Raw genomic sequence first — 19079 nt, forward strand, 5'->3', positions numbered from 1 at the left:
GAGATTAATGGAGTTAAAAGACCTTAGCATAAATTATACATGCTCATCTCTTATGATATGTTCTCTTTGTAAAGGGTTTACACGGAAGAGGTAAACTACTAGTTTCAGAATTATATATTAATCATCTTTTGTCATTAAAATTGTTTATATCAATACCTATTTGGTCTTCATTCTTTTGTTTTTTATTTTGGCGATTTCATTGTTTTTTGGCTTATTTGATCTGGTCCCCTAACTAATTTCATATTTTCATTTTGGTCCTACAATTAATAAAACGTACGTTTTGGTCCCTCACTTTTTTCTCCGTTTATCAAATAAATCCCTAGTCTATTAAGTTTAACCACAAATGTCTATGGTGGACCAACTTTAAAAGTGATCCACCATAGACCTTATTAAACTTTTTAATTTAAACTGTTTGATCTGTTTCTTAAAAAAAATGACCATTAAATTATACGTGTCTATTGTAACTTACGATGTACCAACAACAACTAATTCTTTTATTTCTTTCTTCATCTTCTACCTTAATAATCTTCATCATCTTCAACTCACATTCATCATCAACATTCATAAAAAAAAAAACCAAAAAAATAGAATCAACAACTATCAACAACAACATGATCATAATCACCATCATCTAATCACTAAACTTACACCACCAACAACACATAATTTAATCACCAAAATTGATATAATGTTCAACAACATTCATAAAAAAATCCAACAAAAAAAAAACTAAAACCAATTCTTAGAACAACATCAACAAATCAATTAAACAACAACAAATTGAGAGTGAAGCTAAATCTGTGAGGAAGAAGAAGAATGAAGCTAAATCTGTATGTATGAAATTGAGAGTGGCGTGGTGGTTGTGCAGCTACCCTACCTATAAATCATTTAAAGTTACAAAGCAAATCATAGAAATTCAAACACCAAATTCCCCTTCCCTTCCCATTGTCATCTCTGCCGATGCATAGAGAAATCAATCTCAAAATGACTAATAGCACCAAATTACTACTCAACAACAACAACAACCAGTTGAATCTTCTTCTGCTCCGAATCACCCAAAAATCCTTTTCTTCCTTTCTTCCCTAATTTCAATTTCAATTTTCAACTTCCCCATTTTACTTACCACCAAAAAAGCATAATCACGATGATGTTGATGACAACAAAATAATAACCTTCATCCCAAAATTGCAGGAAGGAGCAGGACATATGTATATCTTTCTTTCTTTGTACCCATTAGTTTGAATAGAAGCTAAAAACTCATGATTTGAACAAAAAGAAACAACCCAACACAATCAAAATCCGCGATTTGGAAAAGGACAAGCAAACCACGCCCAGATCGTACTGTTCGAGAGAGAGAGAGAGAGAGAGAGAGAGAGAGAGAGAGAGATGAACCCCACACCCAGATCGCACTGTTCATCGAGAGAGATGAAGACCATCTCGTGTTACTGTTCATCAACGAAGGATTGAAGGATTTAACAAAACAGATCGATGAAGGAAGATGAAGATCGTATTGGAAAGGGTAGGAAGTGTTTTGTTTGATGATTTTTTTTTATGAATCCTATGAAGATGATTAAGAACACAATGGGAGAAACCTATTTTCTGGGTTTTTTTGCCACATGGGGTTTTACTAACGGAAGTTTTAATTATTTGACAGAAGGGATTTATTTGGCAAACAGAGAAAAAAGTGAGGGACCAAAACGTACGTTTTATTAATTGTAGGACTAAAATGAAAACGTAAAATTAATTAGGGAACAATTGAATCAAATAAGCCTTATTTTTTTGTTTGACTCAGTAGGTATTTGTTCACATTGTATTCAACGCATTCTGGATTATTATGATGTTTTATGAATTTTGATACTAATTCTGGGGCTAACGTGTTGTTCAGAGTGCATCCTAGCCTATAATTACTACAATAATAATACTTTTGCAAACAAACAACTTTTTTTTTTTAATTTGGTTAAAAACTATAATAAAATTTTAGGTTTAATTGCACTTTTGGACCCCTATCTTTCCAAAAGTTGCGGTTATGGACCCCTAACTAATTTAAATACAAAACAGCCACCTATGTTTTGATTCTTTGGCAGTTTTGGACCCTCAGTCCATTGTTGACTCGGTCAACGCTGACGTGGTAGGTGCCACGTGTCAATTTTTTTTTGTTTTTGTCTTGGGGGTCCAAAACTACTAAAGAATCAAAACATAAGAGACTGTTTTGTATTTAAATTAGTTAGGGATCCATAACCGCAACTTTTAGAAAGATAGGGGTCTAAAAGTGTAATTAAACCTTAAATTTTATGCCGAGCATATAACAATTTTTACTCAAAAGGGCATAAAACATAAAGTACAAGAGCTCAACTTGTATTTATTTATCGTTTCTTTTCATTTAGCTACGGAGATAGTACAAAAGGACTTCGAACACTATATTTATCATTTCTCCATGTAATGGATCCAAAGAGATCATCGTTCAGCGGGATTAAAGTGTAGGAGAAAATAACTTGGTAGCTTATTTTTTTGCTACTTTTTGTAAATTGGAGTTTCTCTGGAATCAATTGGACTTTCACCCCACTAGGAGCATCAACGATGGCGGAGTAGACTGTTTCATCCTCTTCACCAACATTTGTAACAGTTCTACTCACATTCACACTTCCTCTCCCAGTGAAGTTGGAGATTGCTATTGAAGGATAGTTGATATTGGAAATATGATCAGGAGTTGAATCCTTAGGGCAACTGAAACTACCAGGGACGGTTTTTGAGATAGCCTTAATTGTGGGTTGTATTGTATCCTAGGTAACACAAGTAGTTCAAGTAGTCAATGGTGCTGGTTTCATAAACTAGCCCTGGTTGGAATGATTCAGATATTGTAATTTCCCCTGCTCCATAGTCATAAGGTGTGGCAATTGACCCTAAATCCGTTGTAATGGGATCCTTCATATTGTTAATTTGAGTTGCTGCATTTTGAAAAATAGGAGTTGATGAGTACTATTTATTGACATTGATTTGAGTGAGTTATCAATTTAATTTGTGAAATTGTTTTGGTTAGACAATTTTACTTTTGAAACTTAAAAAATTCAAAATGATTTATAAAATAAAATCTTTTATCACATCAGTCTCCATAAATTTGACAATTTAATTACCATCTTGTTAGTTGATAAAGTAGGAAAACAGTGTCTAAAGCACCACACTTAAGTTTTATCATGTTTAGAAACTAAATCAATCGACCTAAAATGGTTAATATGGTTGATCATTTTTAATTTCAAGAACTGTTTTAGAAATTTTCAAAGGTAAAGTGAACTAATCATTGAGATTAAATTGATTATTCACATTTTGTATAAATATGAAAAGTCTATCCAGAGGTCATGATGGCCGATCTGATTGCAGAGGCACTCCAAGTAGGGTTTCTAGATTTAATGCTGCCTGCAAGGCCTGAAACATGTGGGCATGACATAGAAGTCCCTGATTTAAAGTTATATGGTGATGGCTTTTTCCCTTTTGGAACATCAGTTACATTATTAGCAATCGATGCTGCAAGAATGGCAACACCTGGTGCTGCAATATCGGGCTACAAAAGAAAGAATTGTTTGCTATGTTTAGTGATGAGTGTAAAATGATATCTATTTATGATTCTATCTTTATTTTGTGTATCCTTACCTTGAGAATATTCTTAGAGAGTGTTGAAGGCCCTCTAGATGAAAAGAATGCAACCATAGGTGCAGGTTTATAACCTACGACTGTAATCGTTGCAAGAATTGTTGCCACTGGATTGCTTCAGATTGATTATATGCAAAAAATACAATATAATTAACTAGTGATCATCTCTCACTGTTGATTTCAATCTCGGATTCAAAAGCAAAATTTCAAATAAACATTTACTTTAAATATAGTTAGCTTGTGTAGTAGGGATTTTATTTTTTATTTTTTTTGTCATTAGTCGTGAGTTATAGCAAATATGAGAAAGTGAGAGAGATGAACTCAAAGTGTAAAATTGGATTACATTGAAAACCAATCACAAATTGAATAGTTCTAATTGAATGTGAGTGTAAAATAACTTTATATATATATATTTTTTTTTTGAAAACTCGGTATCCGATCCAAGAATCGACTAATCCGAGGGGACCAATCCCACCGCTCACTTGCGGGGGCCCGTTTAAAGCCATAGCAAACTCTGTATGGACTTAGCCCACCGAAATTGGCACCAAAGGGAATCGAACCTGAGACCTCTGGAGGAGCAAACTCCAAGATCCCAAGCCAACCACTAGGCCAACCCCAAATGGGAACTTTATATTGATGGTGTATATCCATTAATCTTCTTGATATACCGTAAATTAAATTAAAAAACTTTAAAATGCATACCTTGTTGAATTGACATATTGGAGGATTGTGGCAGCATCTCTTGTTCTTACCACGGTTGCTGGGAAGTCATAATTTCTTGCCTCTCCTCCTTCTTGGTCAATAATATGAACAAGACCTAATCCACCCATCTCTTGCGCCATTTTAATCTTGTCATAGATTGTGTAACCATCATCTATGCCATCACATATGACAATCTTTCCTTTGACTTTGTTCGTATCTAATGAATTTGGGTGACACATCCTGCATTTAACAAACAATAATAATTTTTTTTGATTAATTATGCCCAACAAACAAGTTTAAGTTAATTAATTGTTATGGTTATGCATGCTTACGTACCTTGCTTCAGCTAAATCTGCAGTAGTTGTCTTGACAGCCTCGCCGGTTACCAGTGGATAATGGGGAGATTTTGAAAGAGGGGTGAAATTTATGGCTTGACCCTTAACAATAACAATTATCAAACATGAGAAATATATCATTGAAAATTAAAAAAATTAAAAAATAAATTGATATACCGCAGAGCGCTATAGATTGTACCTTGATAACTTTGTTACTACCCAAAACAATATTGGACTGAAGATCACGATCGATAGTGGTGGCTGCAACAGTCAACATCCAAGGAGCATCATTAATAACTGTATTTCTCTCTGATCCTTCATTCCCAGCACTGCAAACCACCACTATACCACGCTCCACTGCGTGGAACGCTCCGATTGCAATCGGGTCAGTTGTTAAGTTGGGTCGGCTAGACGAATATGGACCAATTGAGAGTGAAAGTACATCAACTCCATCATAAATGGCATCGTCGAATGCAGCAAGCATGCCAGAGCCAGAACAGCCAGGAGAGCACACTTTGTAAATTGCCAACCTCGATTCAGGAGACCCACCTTTTGCTGTCCCTGCCGCGAGATCATAATATGATGCACCACTCACAAAGTTCCCTGCAGCCGTTGAAGCTGTGTGGGTCCCATGTCCATTTCTATCCCTTACCGTGTTCTCCGTTTCATCATCGTACTCATCAGGATCAGCGTAATACCTTGCTCCTATTATCTTCCTAAAAATAGAAAAACAAATTCATGGCAGCTTTTATTCTAATGGACCTCATAAGCGTAAACATAGAAATAATGTATGGGATATAACAGGTTGGCTTGACTCGATTTATGTGAGAGAGAAATTCAAATCAATCACATATTGATTAGCAGGGTTTGGTTAAATTTATTTAATATTTTGTTACAAAATCATAATCAATTCAGATCGATGAAAAACATCTTATTCACAACACACCTGTTACAGTTGGATGAGTTGAAGTCTTTTGATGTCATGCAGATGCCTTTCCAACTGGGTGGAATAGGACCCATTCCCTTGTCTGAAAAACTTGCTGCTTCTGGCCATATACCTGAATAACTCATTGTTTATTTAATTAACTTATTGTTAAAATTATGAAACATGTATGTATGTTATGTACATGTACATTATATATAAATCATATTTCATTTATATCAACAATAAAATAATAATTAGCAACCTGTATCTAACATGCCAATTACGATGTCTGATGAAGAGGGAGAAGACTTGGAAAACATGTTTTCAAGTTTGGCGTAAGTTTGCATTTCGAGGAAATCCCAAGAACGTGTTGTATGGAGCTTCAGAATGGGATCAGGGAAGACAGACACAACTCCAGGTTGTTGAGCAATTGAGTTTGCTTCACTTTTTGATAAACGAGCCGCAAAGCCTGAGAATCCGTGTTTGTAGTTATGTACTAGAGCTTTCTCATTCCTAAATGATTCACATCACCAATAATTAATCACATTTTACAATACTAGCTAATTGATCGTGATATATATATTCCATTCAATTAATTAAGTACCTTTTTAACACTGTGTTTAAAATATGGGCATGATCTTCGCGAAGGGAACCATTAGTTGAATGTGAAGCTCCCATATACACAATATAAACTTGATTGTCATTCTCTGATTGAGGAGTTAAGGATGATCTTGACTCTCCAAGGAAAAGGAAGAGTGAGTAAAATATTAGTACCAATAGAACTGAATTTCCTTTCATGTTTAGTATTCTCTTATATTGAGCTTAGCTTTGATGGTGTTCAATAAATTGATGAAGAGTATGCATGTTAGCTCCCCGCGCACACAAATATATAAGAAGCAATCGGTCTAAAAAAGTTATAATAAGTTGGTGCTTATGTCAGCATTGAATTATGAGTTATGGTAAGATATTTATCATATTTTTATTTAGGGGAGATATGTATATCATATCATACAAACTCTCTCTCTTCTCCTTCTCTTTTGTACAAAAACTCTAGTTTCTTTTCTTTCATCCATCAAAGATGGATGATTTAGGGTCAATTTTTTACGCAAAATCACCCCTCTAACTCGTTTTTCTCTTTCATTGAAATAAGTGATTTTCACATCTATTTCATTTTTTCTTTTGTGATTTCGTCGTCTTAGTGCGACGTTTTGTTGTTCGTCATCTTTGTGTGCCTTTGTTTGTCTTTCTTGTTTTGTTCAGGTATTTGTTCGGTTTAGATTGTCAGATAAGCTTAGATATAGTGCAGATCCAATCAATGACTTTGGCGTCGTCAACGTTGCAGATCCGAAGACTTGAGTATTCCGAAGACTTGAATATAGTCATATGTGTAGGCTTTTGTACTTTGTGATTTTATGTTATTAAAAAAAAATGGTAAGATTGTGGTAAATGGTAAGATTTAATTATATATAGGTTGTGGTAAATGGTAAGATTTAATTTATGAACTAATATAACTTTTTGTCAGTTACTTGGAAAGTGTGAAATTTTTATTAATTAAATTGGTACTGATAGTAATTTTCCAACAGTTTTTAGGAAATTTGAACACATTCATCAACGGTATGGTGCATTGGTGCTTATGAACTAATATAACAAGAGGATTAGAGGAATATAAGTGTGAGATATAATTAAATTTGAGCTTAAATATGATAGTCGTTCCTGTAATTTAGTTCAGTTTTGATTTTCATCTATGTAAAAAAAATTGAAATACATCCCTGTAAAAAAAAAATTTGTTTGAAAAAGGTCCCTGGCCCCACTTTATGTCTGACTTGGCATGTTATTCGCTGACGTGGCAGTTGTTGACTGTGCAACTTTTGACACGTGGCAGTCCATGTAATTAAAAATAAAAATAAAATTCTGAAAATTATAATTTCTTGTTCCTTTAAGAAAATTTTAATTTAAAAAAAAATCTTTTTTTTTTTTTTCAGAATATATAATATTCAAAAAAATTAATTTTATTTTGAAAATTATACAAAAAAAAATTCAGAAAATTATTTTAATATTTTAAAATTTATTTTCAGAATTTTTATATTGTTTATTAAATTTATTTTCATATTTTTTAATTTTAAAAATTTAATATTATGTGGCACGTCACGTCAACGCCACGTGACTAAAACCATGTCAAATCAGCTGAATAGTGGGGTCAGGGACCTTTTTCAAACAAAAAAAATATTACAGGGATGTATTTCAAAAAAAAAAATTACAGGAAATCAAAACTGGACCAAATTACAGAAACGATTATCATATTTAAGCCTTAAATTTATAATGCAAATACTTATTATATAAAATTATAATTGCAGTTTGTTGAAGACTTTTACAATAGAGTTGGTTTATGTTCTGCAGTTTGGGCAGAGTTATAGGTTTTAAGATTAGGTTCCTTCAAAAACAAACAAAAAAAGTTTTAAGATTAGGCATTAAGTTCGTCAAGTTCAAATTAAATATCCCCTCAGTTATAATCTTTGAACTAGATTCTACCTTATTGGTTAAAATGATTGGTGGACCATGGCCTAATGTGTATATCCAATCTTTTCTTCATAGATCATTCCTCTTGTAGTTGAAGAACATATGTTATTCACGTTTTAAGAAAATTAAGAAGTTAACCATTGTGGAGATTTATTAGCTAATAATGTCATTTTATCCATTAATTATTTTGATTGGGTACAATCGGATGATATTTTTCTTTCTTTGTGCATTTTGTTAGCTGATATAATAATGTAAAGCCAGGGTCGTAGCTTGCCTTCTTTGATTTTGTAATTTTATAATTATTTCATCAATATAGCATTCCTTATTTGCAAAGTGTGCCATTTCAAGATATTTAGGCATATAGCTATATGGAAATATGGAGATAGCAACTGGTAAGAGTACATATACATGAAATAATGCAAGCAAAGTCTATATAAACAATGTATATATTATAGTAATAGTGTTTGGCAACATACTATATATGAAAGAAATTATTTTAATTATGATATACAATCACAATTACGTTAAGAGTATTTTAGAAGAAGAAAACACATAACCATGTGAATATCAATGAAAATCATTTTAAAAGAAAGAAAAATAAATAAAACTTGTAGCTGCATGCCTAGTCTTGCCATAAATCTAACACACTCTGTTTTCAGCTGAGGGACAAATTGGTTTCCATGTCCTATGCAACTTGTTGAAATAATTCACTGTCTTTTAAAAAATTGAGGGTGACAATTACACTCATACCTATTATTGAAGGTAAATGATGTCCAAGTACATTACTACTATTCACCTTAGAATATTTTAAATTTACCAAACTCTAGTTTCAGAAAAATACTAATTATTCTTCAAAATATAAAATACTAATTAAGAATGGGCTGAAATATATATTACTATATTTATTTATTTGACGTCCTCGTGAGTTTAGCTCAGTTGGTATAGACAATGCATAATATTATATGTATTAGACACATTTTTTTTTAGAACATAATTGTATATATCATTATTGAAACAAAAAAACTTAACATAACTATAATATTTATCATCAACTAGCTAGAAAATCATGGATACATAATGTTCTTTAATACACGTATTTTTTTTTACAACAGGGATACACATATTTGTCAAAAAAAAACTATTACTCACTTTAATTACAGTTCTTGAAGCTACATATTTAATGTGGTTAACCTAATTACTTATTTATTTATTTTTCTTCTAATTTTTATTGGCATAATTGGACCCTAGGTAATACTTATCCTTCAATATTTTTTTTAAAGATTCTAATAATCAAAAAGGTAAAACAACGTATAATATTTGTATTGTAAATTAATTTATTATATTAATATTTTATTCTTTGTCAAAGTTTAAACTCGGAACATTCAACTCATTTTTTCTTATCTCAAACCAGTTGAATTATCATATCCTTTGTATTGTCAACACATTATAACGAGACCTAAGGTAAATTTTAAGATGAGGTTTTTTAAAGTTAAAAAAAATGTTTTAGTATAACTATATCTTTGTTTAGGAAAAAAAAATTGACTATTTAAAATGAAAAATCATTTATTAGATCATTACAGTTGATTTTGTTTACCATTTTATCAATCGATAACAAATTCAAATTTTATATTTTTTGAGGATTTATATTGATCTAAAACAAAAACACCGGATTTTATATCTCATTTTTCTTTAATCTCAGACTCTATACATGCCTCAACTGAATGATTGTGTACATGTAGTGATAAATTTTGCTTGAAGCCATCTCTTGCATATGCAACATAAAGAAATTCCAAAATTGCTACTTAAATGATTTGGTCTAATTAGCTCTTGTGATTCTTTTCTTCTTCTAATTGCTATTTCCGTAGCATTTTGATTTCTCCATTGGATACCCTCAAACCATGATTTTGGCTTTCATTATTTTACTTTGTCATTAGAAATATGATATTTGATAGAAGGTTGTGACGTTATTTGATCCATATATCCGACTCACTTTGTAGGATAAGACTTGATTGTTATCGTATTTTGTTTTTCTATTTGACTCAAAGCATGTTTGGTTCACATTATTAAATTCATTATGCATGACTATTATGGATTTTGAGATTAACTTTGGGGCTAGAGTGATGTTTTGAGAAGTAAATTTTGAGAATTTAAAATGTGTAAATAACATAAACAACTACAAGAACTCTGCTTGTATTTATTATTTATCATTTCTTTTCATTTAGTTACATAGATGATATTACAAAAGGACTTCGAACACTATATTTATCATTTCTCCATGTAATGGATCCAAATAGATCTTCCTTTAGCGAGGTTAAATTGGAGAAGATAACTTGGTAGCTTATTCTATTGCTACTTTTTGTAAATTGGAGTTTCTCTGGAATCAATTGGACTTTCACCCCACTAGGAGCATCAACGATGGCGGAGTAGACTGTTTCATCCTCTTCACCGACGTTTGTAACAGTTCTACTTACATTCACACTTCCTATCCCAGTGAAGTTGGAGATTGCTATGGAAGGGTAATTAATATTGGAAATATGATCACGAGTCGAATCCTTAGGGCAGTTGAAATTATCAGGGACAGTTTTTGAAATAACCTTAATAGTTGTTGTGTTATATCCTATGTAACACAAGAAGTTCAAGTAGTCAATGGTGCTGGTTTCATAAACAAGACCTGGTCGGTATGATTCAGTTGGTGTTATTTCACCTGCTCCATAGTCATAAGGTGTGGCAATCGACCCTAAATCTGTTGTAATGGGATCCTTCAAGTTGTTAACTTGAGTTGCTGAATTTAGAAAAAATAGGAATTTATGAGTTGATAGATAGGATTACATTTACATACATACATTTTATAGGGAAATTGAGTTGACAGATATACCTGAGGTCATGATGGCTGATCTAATTGCGGAGGCACTCCAAGTAGGGTTTCTAGATTTGATGCTTCCTGCAAGGCCTGAAACATGTGGACATGCCATGGAAGTCCCTGATTCAATGTTATATGGTGATGGTTTTTTTCCTTTTGGAACATTTTCTGTGTCATTTCCAGTCCATGCTGCAAGAATGTTAACACCTGGTGCTGCGATATCGGGCTAACAAAAAAAGAATTGTTGGTCTTGTTCAATGATATATGTTATTTTTAATCATATCTATCTATCTATATATCATTACCTTAAGAATATTCTTTGTAAGATACGAAGGGCCTTTACTTGAAAAGAATGCCGCCATAGGTGCAGGCTTAGAATCTATGACCGTAACTGTTGGTAGAATTGTTGCTACTGGATTCCTTGAGATTAATCATATGCAAAAATAAAATAAAAATAAAATGCCGTTTTTGATTTCCAAATAAAAAAAACTTTAAAATGCATGCATACCTTGTTGAATTGGCGTATTGGAGGAGTGTGGCAACATCTTTTGATCTTACCACTGTTGCTGGGAAGTCTCCATAACTACGTATCATAGCTCCATCCTGGTCAGTAATATGAACAAGACCTAATCCACCCATCCCTTGCACCGTTTTAATTTTGTTATTGGTTGAGTAATCATCATCACTTATTCCATCACAAATGACAATCTTTCCTTTGACTTTTTTCTTATTTAATGAATTTGGGTGACATTGCCTGCATTTCAAAAATAAATGTTAGTTTGTCTAACTTTAAAACATTGTGGTTATAGGATTTTCATTGACCATATATATACCTTGCTTCAACTAAGTCAGCGGTAGTTTTTTTGGCAGACTCTCCGGTTATCAATGGATATTTGGCGTATTTTGAAAGTGGGGAATAATTTATGGCTTGACCCTAAAGTACAACAATTACTAAGCATAAAAAATAGTTGACACTTTTCAAAATAAAAAGATAAGAATGGAACATCTTAGAGTGAGCGAGCGCTATAAAATTGTACCTTGATAACTTCTTTATTACCCAAGACAACGTTGGACTGAAATTCACGGTCAATAGTTGTGGCACCAACGGTTAATATCCAAGGAGCATCATTAGTAAGTGTACTTCTCTCCGGTCCAGCATTCCCGGCAGCGCAAACCACCACGATGCCGCGCTCCACGGCATGGAACGCTCCTATTGCAATCACGTCGGTTTTCAAGTCAGGTTCGGGATCCGGACCCCCACCAAGAGAGAGTGAAAGCACATCAACTCCATCAGAAATTGCATCATCGAATGCCGCAAGGATGGCCGAGCCTGAGCAAAACATATTGCACACTTTGTAAATTGCCAACCTCGATTCAGGGGACCCGCCTTTTGTCGTCCCTGCCGCAAGACCAAAGTATGATGCACCACTCACAACATTCCCAGCCGCGGTCGATGCTGTGTGGGTTCCATGACCATCCTTATCCCTTGTTGTGCCCGGCACATTATCATCATCCTCATCAAGGCGGTAATATCTTGCTCCTATTATCTTCCTAAAAATTAAAAGAAAACAAGTTTTTTTTTTTTTTTTGGTCAAGTAGCCTAGTGGCTAGAGCTCACACAATTTAATTGTGGAGAAGTGGGGTGTCCGGGGTTCGAACCCCGGCCCCTGCATATAATATGCAATATCCCTACCAACTGAGTTAAACTCACAGGGATAAGAAAACAAGTTTTAATAAATAAAATAAATTATAGCAGTTGTTACTCTAATGGACCCCATAAACAAAGTAAACATAGATAAGTTTCATCTGATTTTCGAGGAAATTCTATACAATTAAAACTTTCGGTTGTTTTTTGTTTGTATTTTGCAATAAAATCTGAATCAAACTGAATTGACGATAACATGATATGTATGTGTGTGTGTTAAAATACACATTTTATAAAATCTATAAAGAATTACATTATTTTTCTCGGAAAGAAATTTATAGTAATTTTTATCTAACATTGTATATTTTTTATGCTACTAATGTATAATGATTTAAAAACACAAAATTAAAATATACTTTTCAAGATAATACTACTAATATAATTTTTTTTTATCATGGATAGTAACTTTCTTTGAAAATTTATGTAATCAATGCATCGAAAATTAAAATATTTGACTTTTTTATAGAATAATTTCTTCTTTTAAAATGCTAAAAGAATGTTCTCAAAGACACTCGTTAACAAGACCCAAAAAATATATATACATCAAATCAATTAATTAATTGGTTTGAACTAACTATGCACATTAATTGAAACTTTTTTCTTAATCCTATGATCTTCAAGAAATGAGGTTCTCACGTTATTGAACTTGATCACTTGGTTGTTGGATCTTCGTATGATCTTGTAGCCCTAAGTTTATTTTCTTTTTATTGCTTTTCTTTTGGGGGATTGGACTTTTGACTTTTCTATTGGGTTATGCTGGCAATTAAGTGGCCCATAGCATTATTTAAGAAAGGATTAATTAAGTTTTTAGTCCCTATAAAAATGTTTACAGTTTTGTTTTTAGTCCCTACAAAATATAAAATTACACTTTTTAGTCCCTGTGATATTTTCCTTAAGCATTTTAAGGACCAAAAATGTTGATGGGATTTTTTTATAGGGACTAAAAATGCTGAGGGAAAATTTTATAGGGACTAAAAGCACTAACGAAAAATTTTGTAGGGACTAAAAAACGTGATTTATTTTTATATGGACTAAAAACAAAACTGCAGATATTTATAGGAACCAAAAACTTAATTAACCCTTTAAGAAATATATAAATGAAAATATTTATTTTAAAAATACAAATTTAAAATCATAATTACATCATTTTTCTAAAGAAAAGTCACTTCTTTTAATTTTTTAAACAATGTCCTAGAAATATTTGTTAGCAATTTTCTTTTATATTTACCTGTTACAGTTGGATGAGTTGAAATCTTTTGAGGCCATGCATGTGCCTTTCCAACCGGGTGGAATAGGACCCATTCCCTTGTCTGAAAAACTTGCTGCTTCTGGCCATATACCTGAGTCTAACATGCCGATTACAACGTTTGATGATGAAGAAGTAGAATTGAAGAGTGTATTGTTAGTTTCGGCATTAGTTTGCAAGTCGAGAAAATCCCAAGAACGTGTTGTGTAAAGCTTTAGGATGGGATCCGGAAACACAGACACAACTCCAGGTTGTTGAGCAACTAAATTTACTTCATTTTTTGATAAGCGGGCTGCGAAGCCTGAGAATCCGTATTTATAGTTGTGTACTAGAGCTTTTTCATTCCTAAACCATTCATTCACATATCATCAATAAAATTAGTTAATCACATTTCACAATAGTACTAGCTAATTGAATATCATATATATTAATTACCTTCTTAACACTGTGCTTAAAACATAGGCATGATCTTTACGAAGGGAACCATCTATTGAATCCGTAGCTCCCATATACACAATATAAATTTGATTTTCATTCTTTGATTTATTAGCTAAGTATGACCTTGACTCTCCAAGAAGAAGGAAGAGTGAGTAAAACACTAATATCAATAAAATTGGATTTCCTTTCATGTTTATAATTAAGTACTCTTGAATTGAACTTAGTTAGTTTTGATAGTATGATTTAATTAGTTGATGAGTATGCTTATTAGCTCCCCCTCGCACACATTTATATAAGAAGCCACGGACTAGTTAAAGTAAATAAGTTTAATCAGTGCTTTATTGTGTCAGCATTGGTTTATATGATTTATGGTAACATAGTATTTCAGAAAGTTATATCATCATAAAGGCATACTAATAGTAATATGTCATCGCTTAGCGATATCATTTTACACTTGGGTTTAATCATATTTTATCATATACAGTAGGGATTTTTTTTTTGTTGTTAAAATCATATATAGTAGGTTGTTTTAAATTGTAAATACTTTAAATAAATAAATAGTTGGGCAAACAATATTTTGAAATTAGGCTCCTTCAAAAACAAAAACAAAAATATTTTGAATTTAGGCATTAAGAATTTATGTTATTCTTGTGTTATTATAGAAGCTAACTATAGGGCAATTTTACAACCTAATTAACGTTATTTTATCCATTAATTTCTTTGATTGGGTACAACAGTTTTGATATTTTTCTTTCTTTGAGCATTTTAATAGGTGATTATAATGTATAGAGCCGTAGCTTGCCGTGGTTGAGTTTGTAATTTTATCTTTCTTTTCATCAATAATAACATAAAGTGAAATTAAAAATCAAAATGTTTTGGTGGAATTAATGCATGCGCATTGCTGGTATATAGGCTCAAGCACTACTATAATTCATCACGCAAGTTTGTCATTTGAAAAAATATATAGTAGTTTGTCACAAAAGTTATCATTACTCTTCGAAGAAATATGTTGTTTTTTGTGCTATAACCACAATTATAAACGATAATTTGATACACAACTGCTCTGAAGTGGAGGTAGCAACTAGTTAGAGTAAATATGATATAATGCAAGCGATGTGTATATAAGCAATGTATATATATTAGTAATAATGTTTGGCAACATACTATATATGAGTATATAGTTTTAATTATGTTATATAAACACAATTACGATAAGAATATTATAGAAGAAGAAAACACAAACCGTATGAATATCAATGAAAATTATTTTAAAAGAAGAAAAAAAGATTAAAAACTCTAGCTGCATGTTGTCTTGCCATAAATCTAAAACACTAATTTTAGGAGTCTTTTAGAAACTAAAGCAACCCCGTTTATACTAACAATAATATTGTGATCTTGAGATGAAAGATGAATTAGTTTCCCTATCCTTGCAATTAGTTGGAATAATTCAATGTCTTTTTTAAAATTGCGGGTAATGTTATTTCTAATTAAAAATTATAACAAGCTAGTCATAAACATTTGGCATTCACTATATCATGACAGGTAAGTGGGAATAATTGTGTGCAATTGTTTGCTACTGAGAAGGGAAGGTTAGATCAAAATAGAAATTAATCATGTGCTGTTGTAATTTGAAGGAAATTATAGCAAGGATCGTGCTAATTTGTGTTCTAAGATACATGTTAAGCAATTTAAAAGTAGAAATATTTTCTTAAATTTTGTGTATTTAATTAATCGAAAGTAAAAAAAATTAAATCAAATGCATTAATTGCAATAAATTATTTCCATTTTGACTTATTAACTTGTATCTTGAGGTATAAGTTAGCATTTCTTGTATGGTAACCTTACTTGACAAGCAAATTGGTAAATCATATCCACAAGTTAATTGAATTCGGCCTGAATGACCACTTTCTTAAAATAAAATTATTTATTAAAGGCAAAGTTTCCATTGATTAAATGGGTTTGGTCTATATTAAGCTAATTAATACTAGGGAATATTTCAAATAAAACCAAAAAATATTCCTTTCACTTTAGGAATTAGTATTTTCTTTTACATAATTTATTTCCTCAAGTGTCGTATTTTTATTAGGGCATTGGGAAGAGAGAGAAAAAAATAGATATATGATTTCAATTCCAAAAAACATATTCAAAATGTTGGTAAAGTATATTTCTTAAATCACTTTTAAAAAGGTTAGAGATATTTTAAATCCTTATAAAATGCTTTTCATCAACACGTTTGAAAGTCAAGAATTTACTTTGGTGTATGTGTTATGGTTGTTTACCGACACGTGTCCGTTTGTTAGACAAAGGTGTTACTTGTCCGACTAATTGTGCTAGTCACGCTTCTAACCACGAAGATCGCATGCATGTTTTCTTTGATTGTCCTTTTGCCATACAGGTTTGGAATAGGAACAGGTCTTTGGAGTTCTGTACAACATGCAATTTCTATCATTGCCTCAGCTATGGAAGTTATATTTTACTTGTTAGAGAACTTGTATGTTTAATTAACACAACGTATGTCATCTGTAATATGGAGTTTATGGAAACACCGCAATCTCAGAGTATGGGATGATGTAACACAAACAAGTGCCACGGTTGTTGAGCGTGCTCGGAACATGGTTGAAGATTGGCAATTGGCTAATGCTCCGGATATTCTTGTGTCTAGCTCGACACATCAACCTCCAACGGCCTCCACCTCTCCTCAACATCGAATCATGTGGCAGCCTCTCGTACTAGGAAGATACAAATGCAATATCGACGCGGCTTTCTCTTCTCACATCAATCGTACAGGTATTGGTATTTGTGTTCAGGATGCAGAAGGTACGTTTGTTTTGGCTAAAGCTTTTATATACCCTTGTACGGTTTCGGTGAATGTGGGTGAAGCCTTAGGGCTGCACTCCGCTATGCAATGGTTGAGTGATATGTAGTTTGACGATGTGGATTTTGAAACAGACTCAAAATTAACAGTTGATGCCTTCCTTTCTAGCAGGAACGACTTGTCCGAATTTGGTTGCATTATTTCCTCTTGCCGTTCGTTGTTCAGCACTTTCTTTTCTAACTCTAGGGTGGAGTTTGTTAGGAGACAAGTCAATGCGATTGCTCATGCTCTTGCAAGAGAAGCCACATCTTTAGCTAGTCGTGTAGTTTATTTTGATATTCTGATTATATTGAAACTCTTATTATTAATGAAATGCTATAAGCATGTTTCTCTAAAAAAAAATCAACATGTTTATCTCTAATCATAATGCAACTTATGCAAGTTCACGTGGCAACCATGTGGAAAAAATGGATATGATAATCCATAGTTCAAACATAAGGTCAAATCGATCCGGTTAAAAATTGAACTCAAATATTTTCAAACAATTCATTTTTGATGGAGTTTATTAACTATTTGAATTGTTTGGTTTATTATCGTAATTGAAATAATATTAAGACCTTTTAAAAACATTGTATTTGATGGTTTTGGGATTGGAGAGTCATGAAAGTTGAAACCAATTACAACCGAAATTGGGGAATATGATGACCAAAGTATTGATGAAAAACATTTTTGGAACCAAAAGCCGACAAAAGAAATTCTAACGATCAAAAACAATTGTTAATTTTTAAATATTAAAAACATATTTAACTCTTCTTCTTTTTTTAAAAATTTTAAACTCTTAAAACATGATTCAATATCTTGACACATTATAATCTTTTTTTTTTCGAAAATTACATGCACAAACAGCTATTATGATATAATACGATAAGATGCTAGTTGATAGTAATAATATTGAACATTTTGAATTAGGTTTTTTTTTAAATAAAAAATCTCCAAATTCTCAAAATTAATCACGTGAGCGTAGTTTCAAAAATAATATTGAACTTCCTTCAAAATATATATATTGAACTAACCAAACCAAGGCCATAAAAACTTGATATTGATGATTTTTTGAGTGATGCAACCAAACTGCGATAGAATTTTAAAAAATTGAGGATCAAAAGTGTTGTAGGAAAATATTTTTCAATCAAAAAGTTATTTTTTTGGGTACAAGTTCACCAAATTTTTTAATAAGGATCTAAAACAAGAAGAATGGGTTATTTTATAGAAAAAAAAAATTTGAAGGGGGTAAATTTTATAGGATTAAAACGCAGTTTATATATATATATATATATATATATATATATATATATATATATATATATATATATAAAGATCTTTTTTTGGTGGTGGTCGAAGTTTGAAACTCAAATCTTACATATATTATACATTGTTCTTACCAACCAATTGAGTTAAGTTCACTGTAATATATATAAGGATCTAAAACAAGAATGGGTAATTTTATAGGATTAAAACGTAGGTTTTTTTTTTTTGACGGAAGGACTAAAACGTAGATATTTTTACTAAAAAAGAACATGATTTCAAAATCATTTTTTTCCGTCAACAAAAACATCTTTTACTTTTTGAGGGAATGATTTCAACAACTTAACACATTATAATATTTTTCAGAAAATAACATACACAAAGACATACTTCGATAATGATCGGATGTCTAGCTCCTTCACATTTTTCTTTTTTATGTCCCTATAAATAGGCGTGTTTCTAACATTAGTTCCTACTTAAATTTTATTAAATTTTTTATCCTGACGTTTTTTTTTGTTAGCAAAATAGGTCATCGTTGTTAATTATTGTTGATTGAGCAAACGGTGAAGCACACGTGGATGTCACATCT

The 19079-nt window shown here is 31.8% G+C and overlaps 2 protein-coding genes and 1 pseudogene across 2 annotated transcripts; 1 reads left to right on the forward strand and 2 right to left on the reverse strand.

Moving 5' to 3' along the window:
- Positions 1 to 2351: 2351 nt before the first annotated feature.
- Positions 2352 to 6456, reverse strand: LOC11436138 (CO(2)-response secreted protease-like; annotated as a pseudogene).
- Positions 6457 to 10335: 3879 nt separating this feature from the next.
- Positions 10336 to 14639, reverse strand: LOC11436139 (CO(2)-response secreted protease). The gene is made up of 8 exons (XM_003603759.3): positions 14371 to 14639; positions 13918 to 14280; positions 12022 to 12535; positions 11818 to 11918; positions 11493 to 11738; positions 11290 to 11404; positions 11000 to 11210; positions 10336 to 10906 (listed from the first exon to the last, which is right to left on the reverse strand). Exons 1-8 carry the CDS (start codon positions 14562 to 14564, stop codon positions 10347 to 10349), a joined length of 2304 nt encoding a protein of 767 aa, XP_003603807.1. The 5' UTR covers positions 14565 to 14639; the 3' UTR covers positions 10336 to 10346.
- Positions 14640 to 16886: 2247 nt separating this feature from the next.
- Positions 16887 to 17297, forward strand: LOC112420303 (uncharacterized). The gene has a single exon (XM_024779099.1). It carries the CDS (start codon positions 16887 to 16889, stop codon positions 17295 to 17297), a length of 411 nt encoding a protein of 136 aa, XP_024634867.1.
- Positions 17298 to 19079: the final 1782 nt, after the last annotated feature.

The sequence above is a fragment of the Medicago truncatula genome, chromosome 3 (assembly GCF_003473485.1).
Source record: "Medicago truncatula cultivar Jemalong A17 chromosome 3, MtrunA17r5.0-ANR, whole genome shotgun sequence".
Lineage (NCBI taxonomy): Eukaryota > Viridiplantae > Streptophyta > Magnoliopsida > Fabales > Fabaceae > Medicago > Medicago truncatula.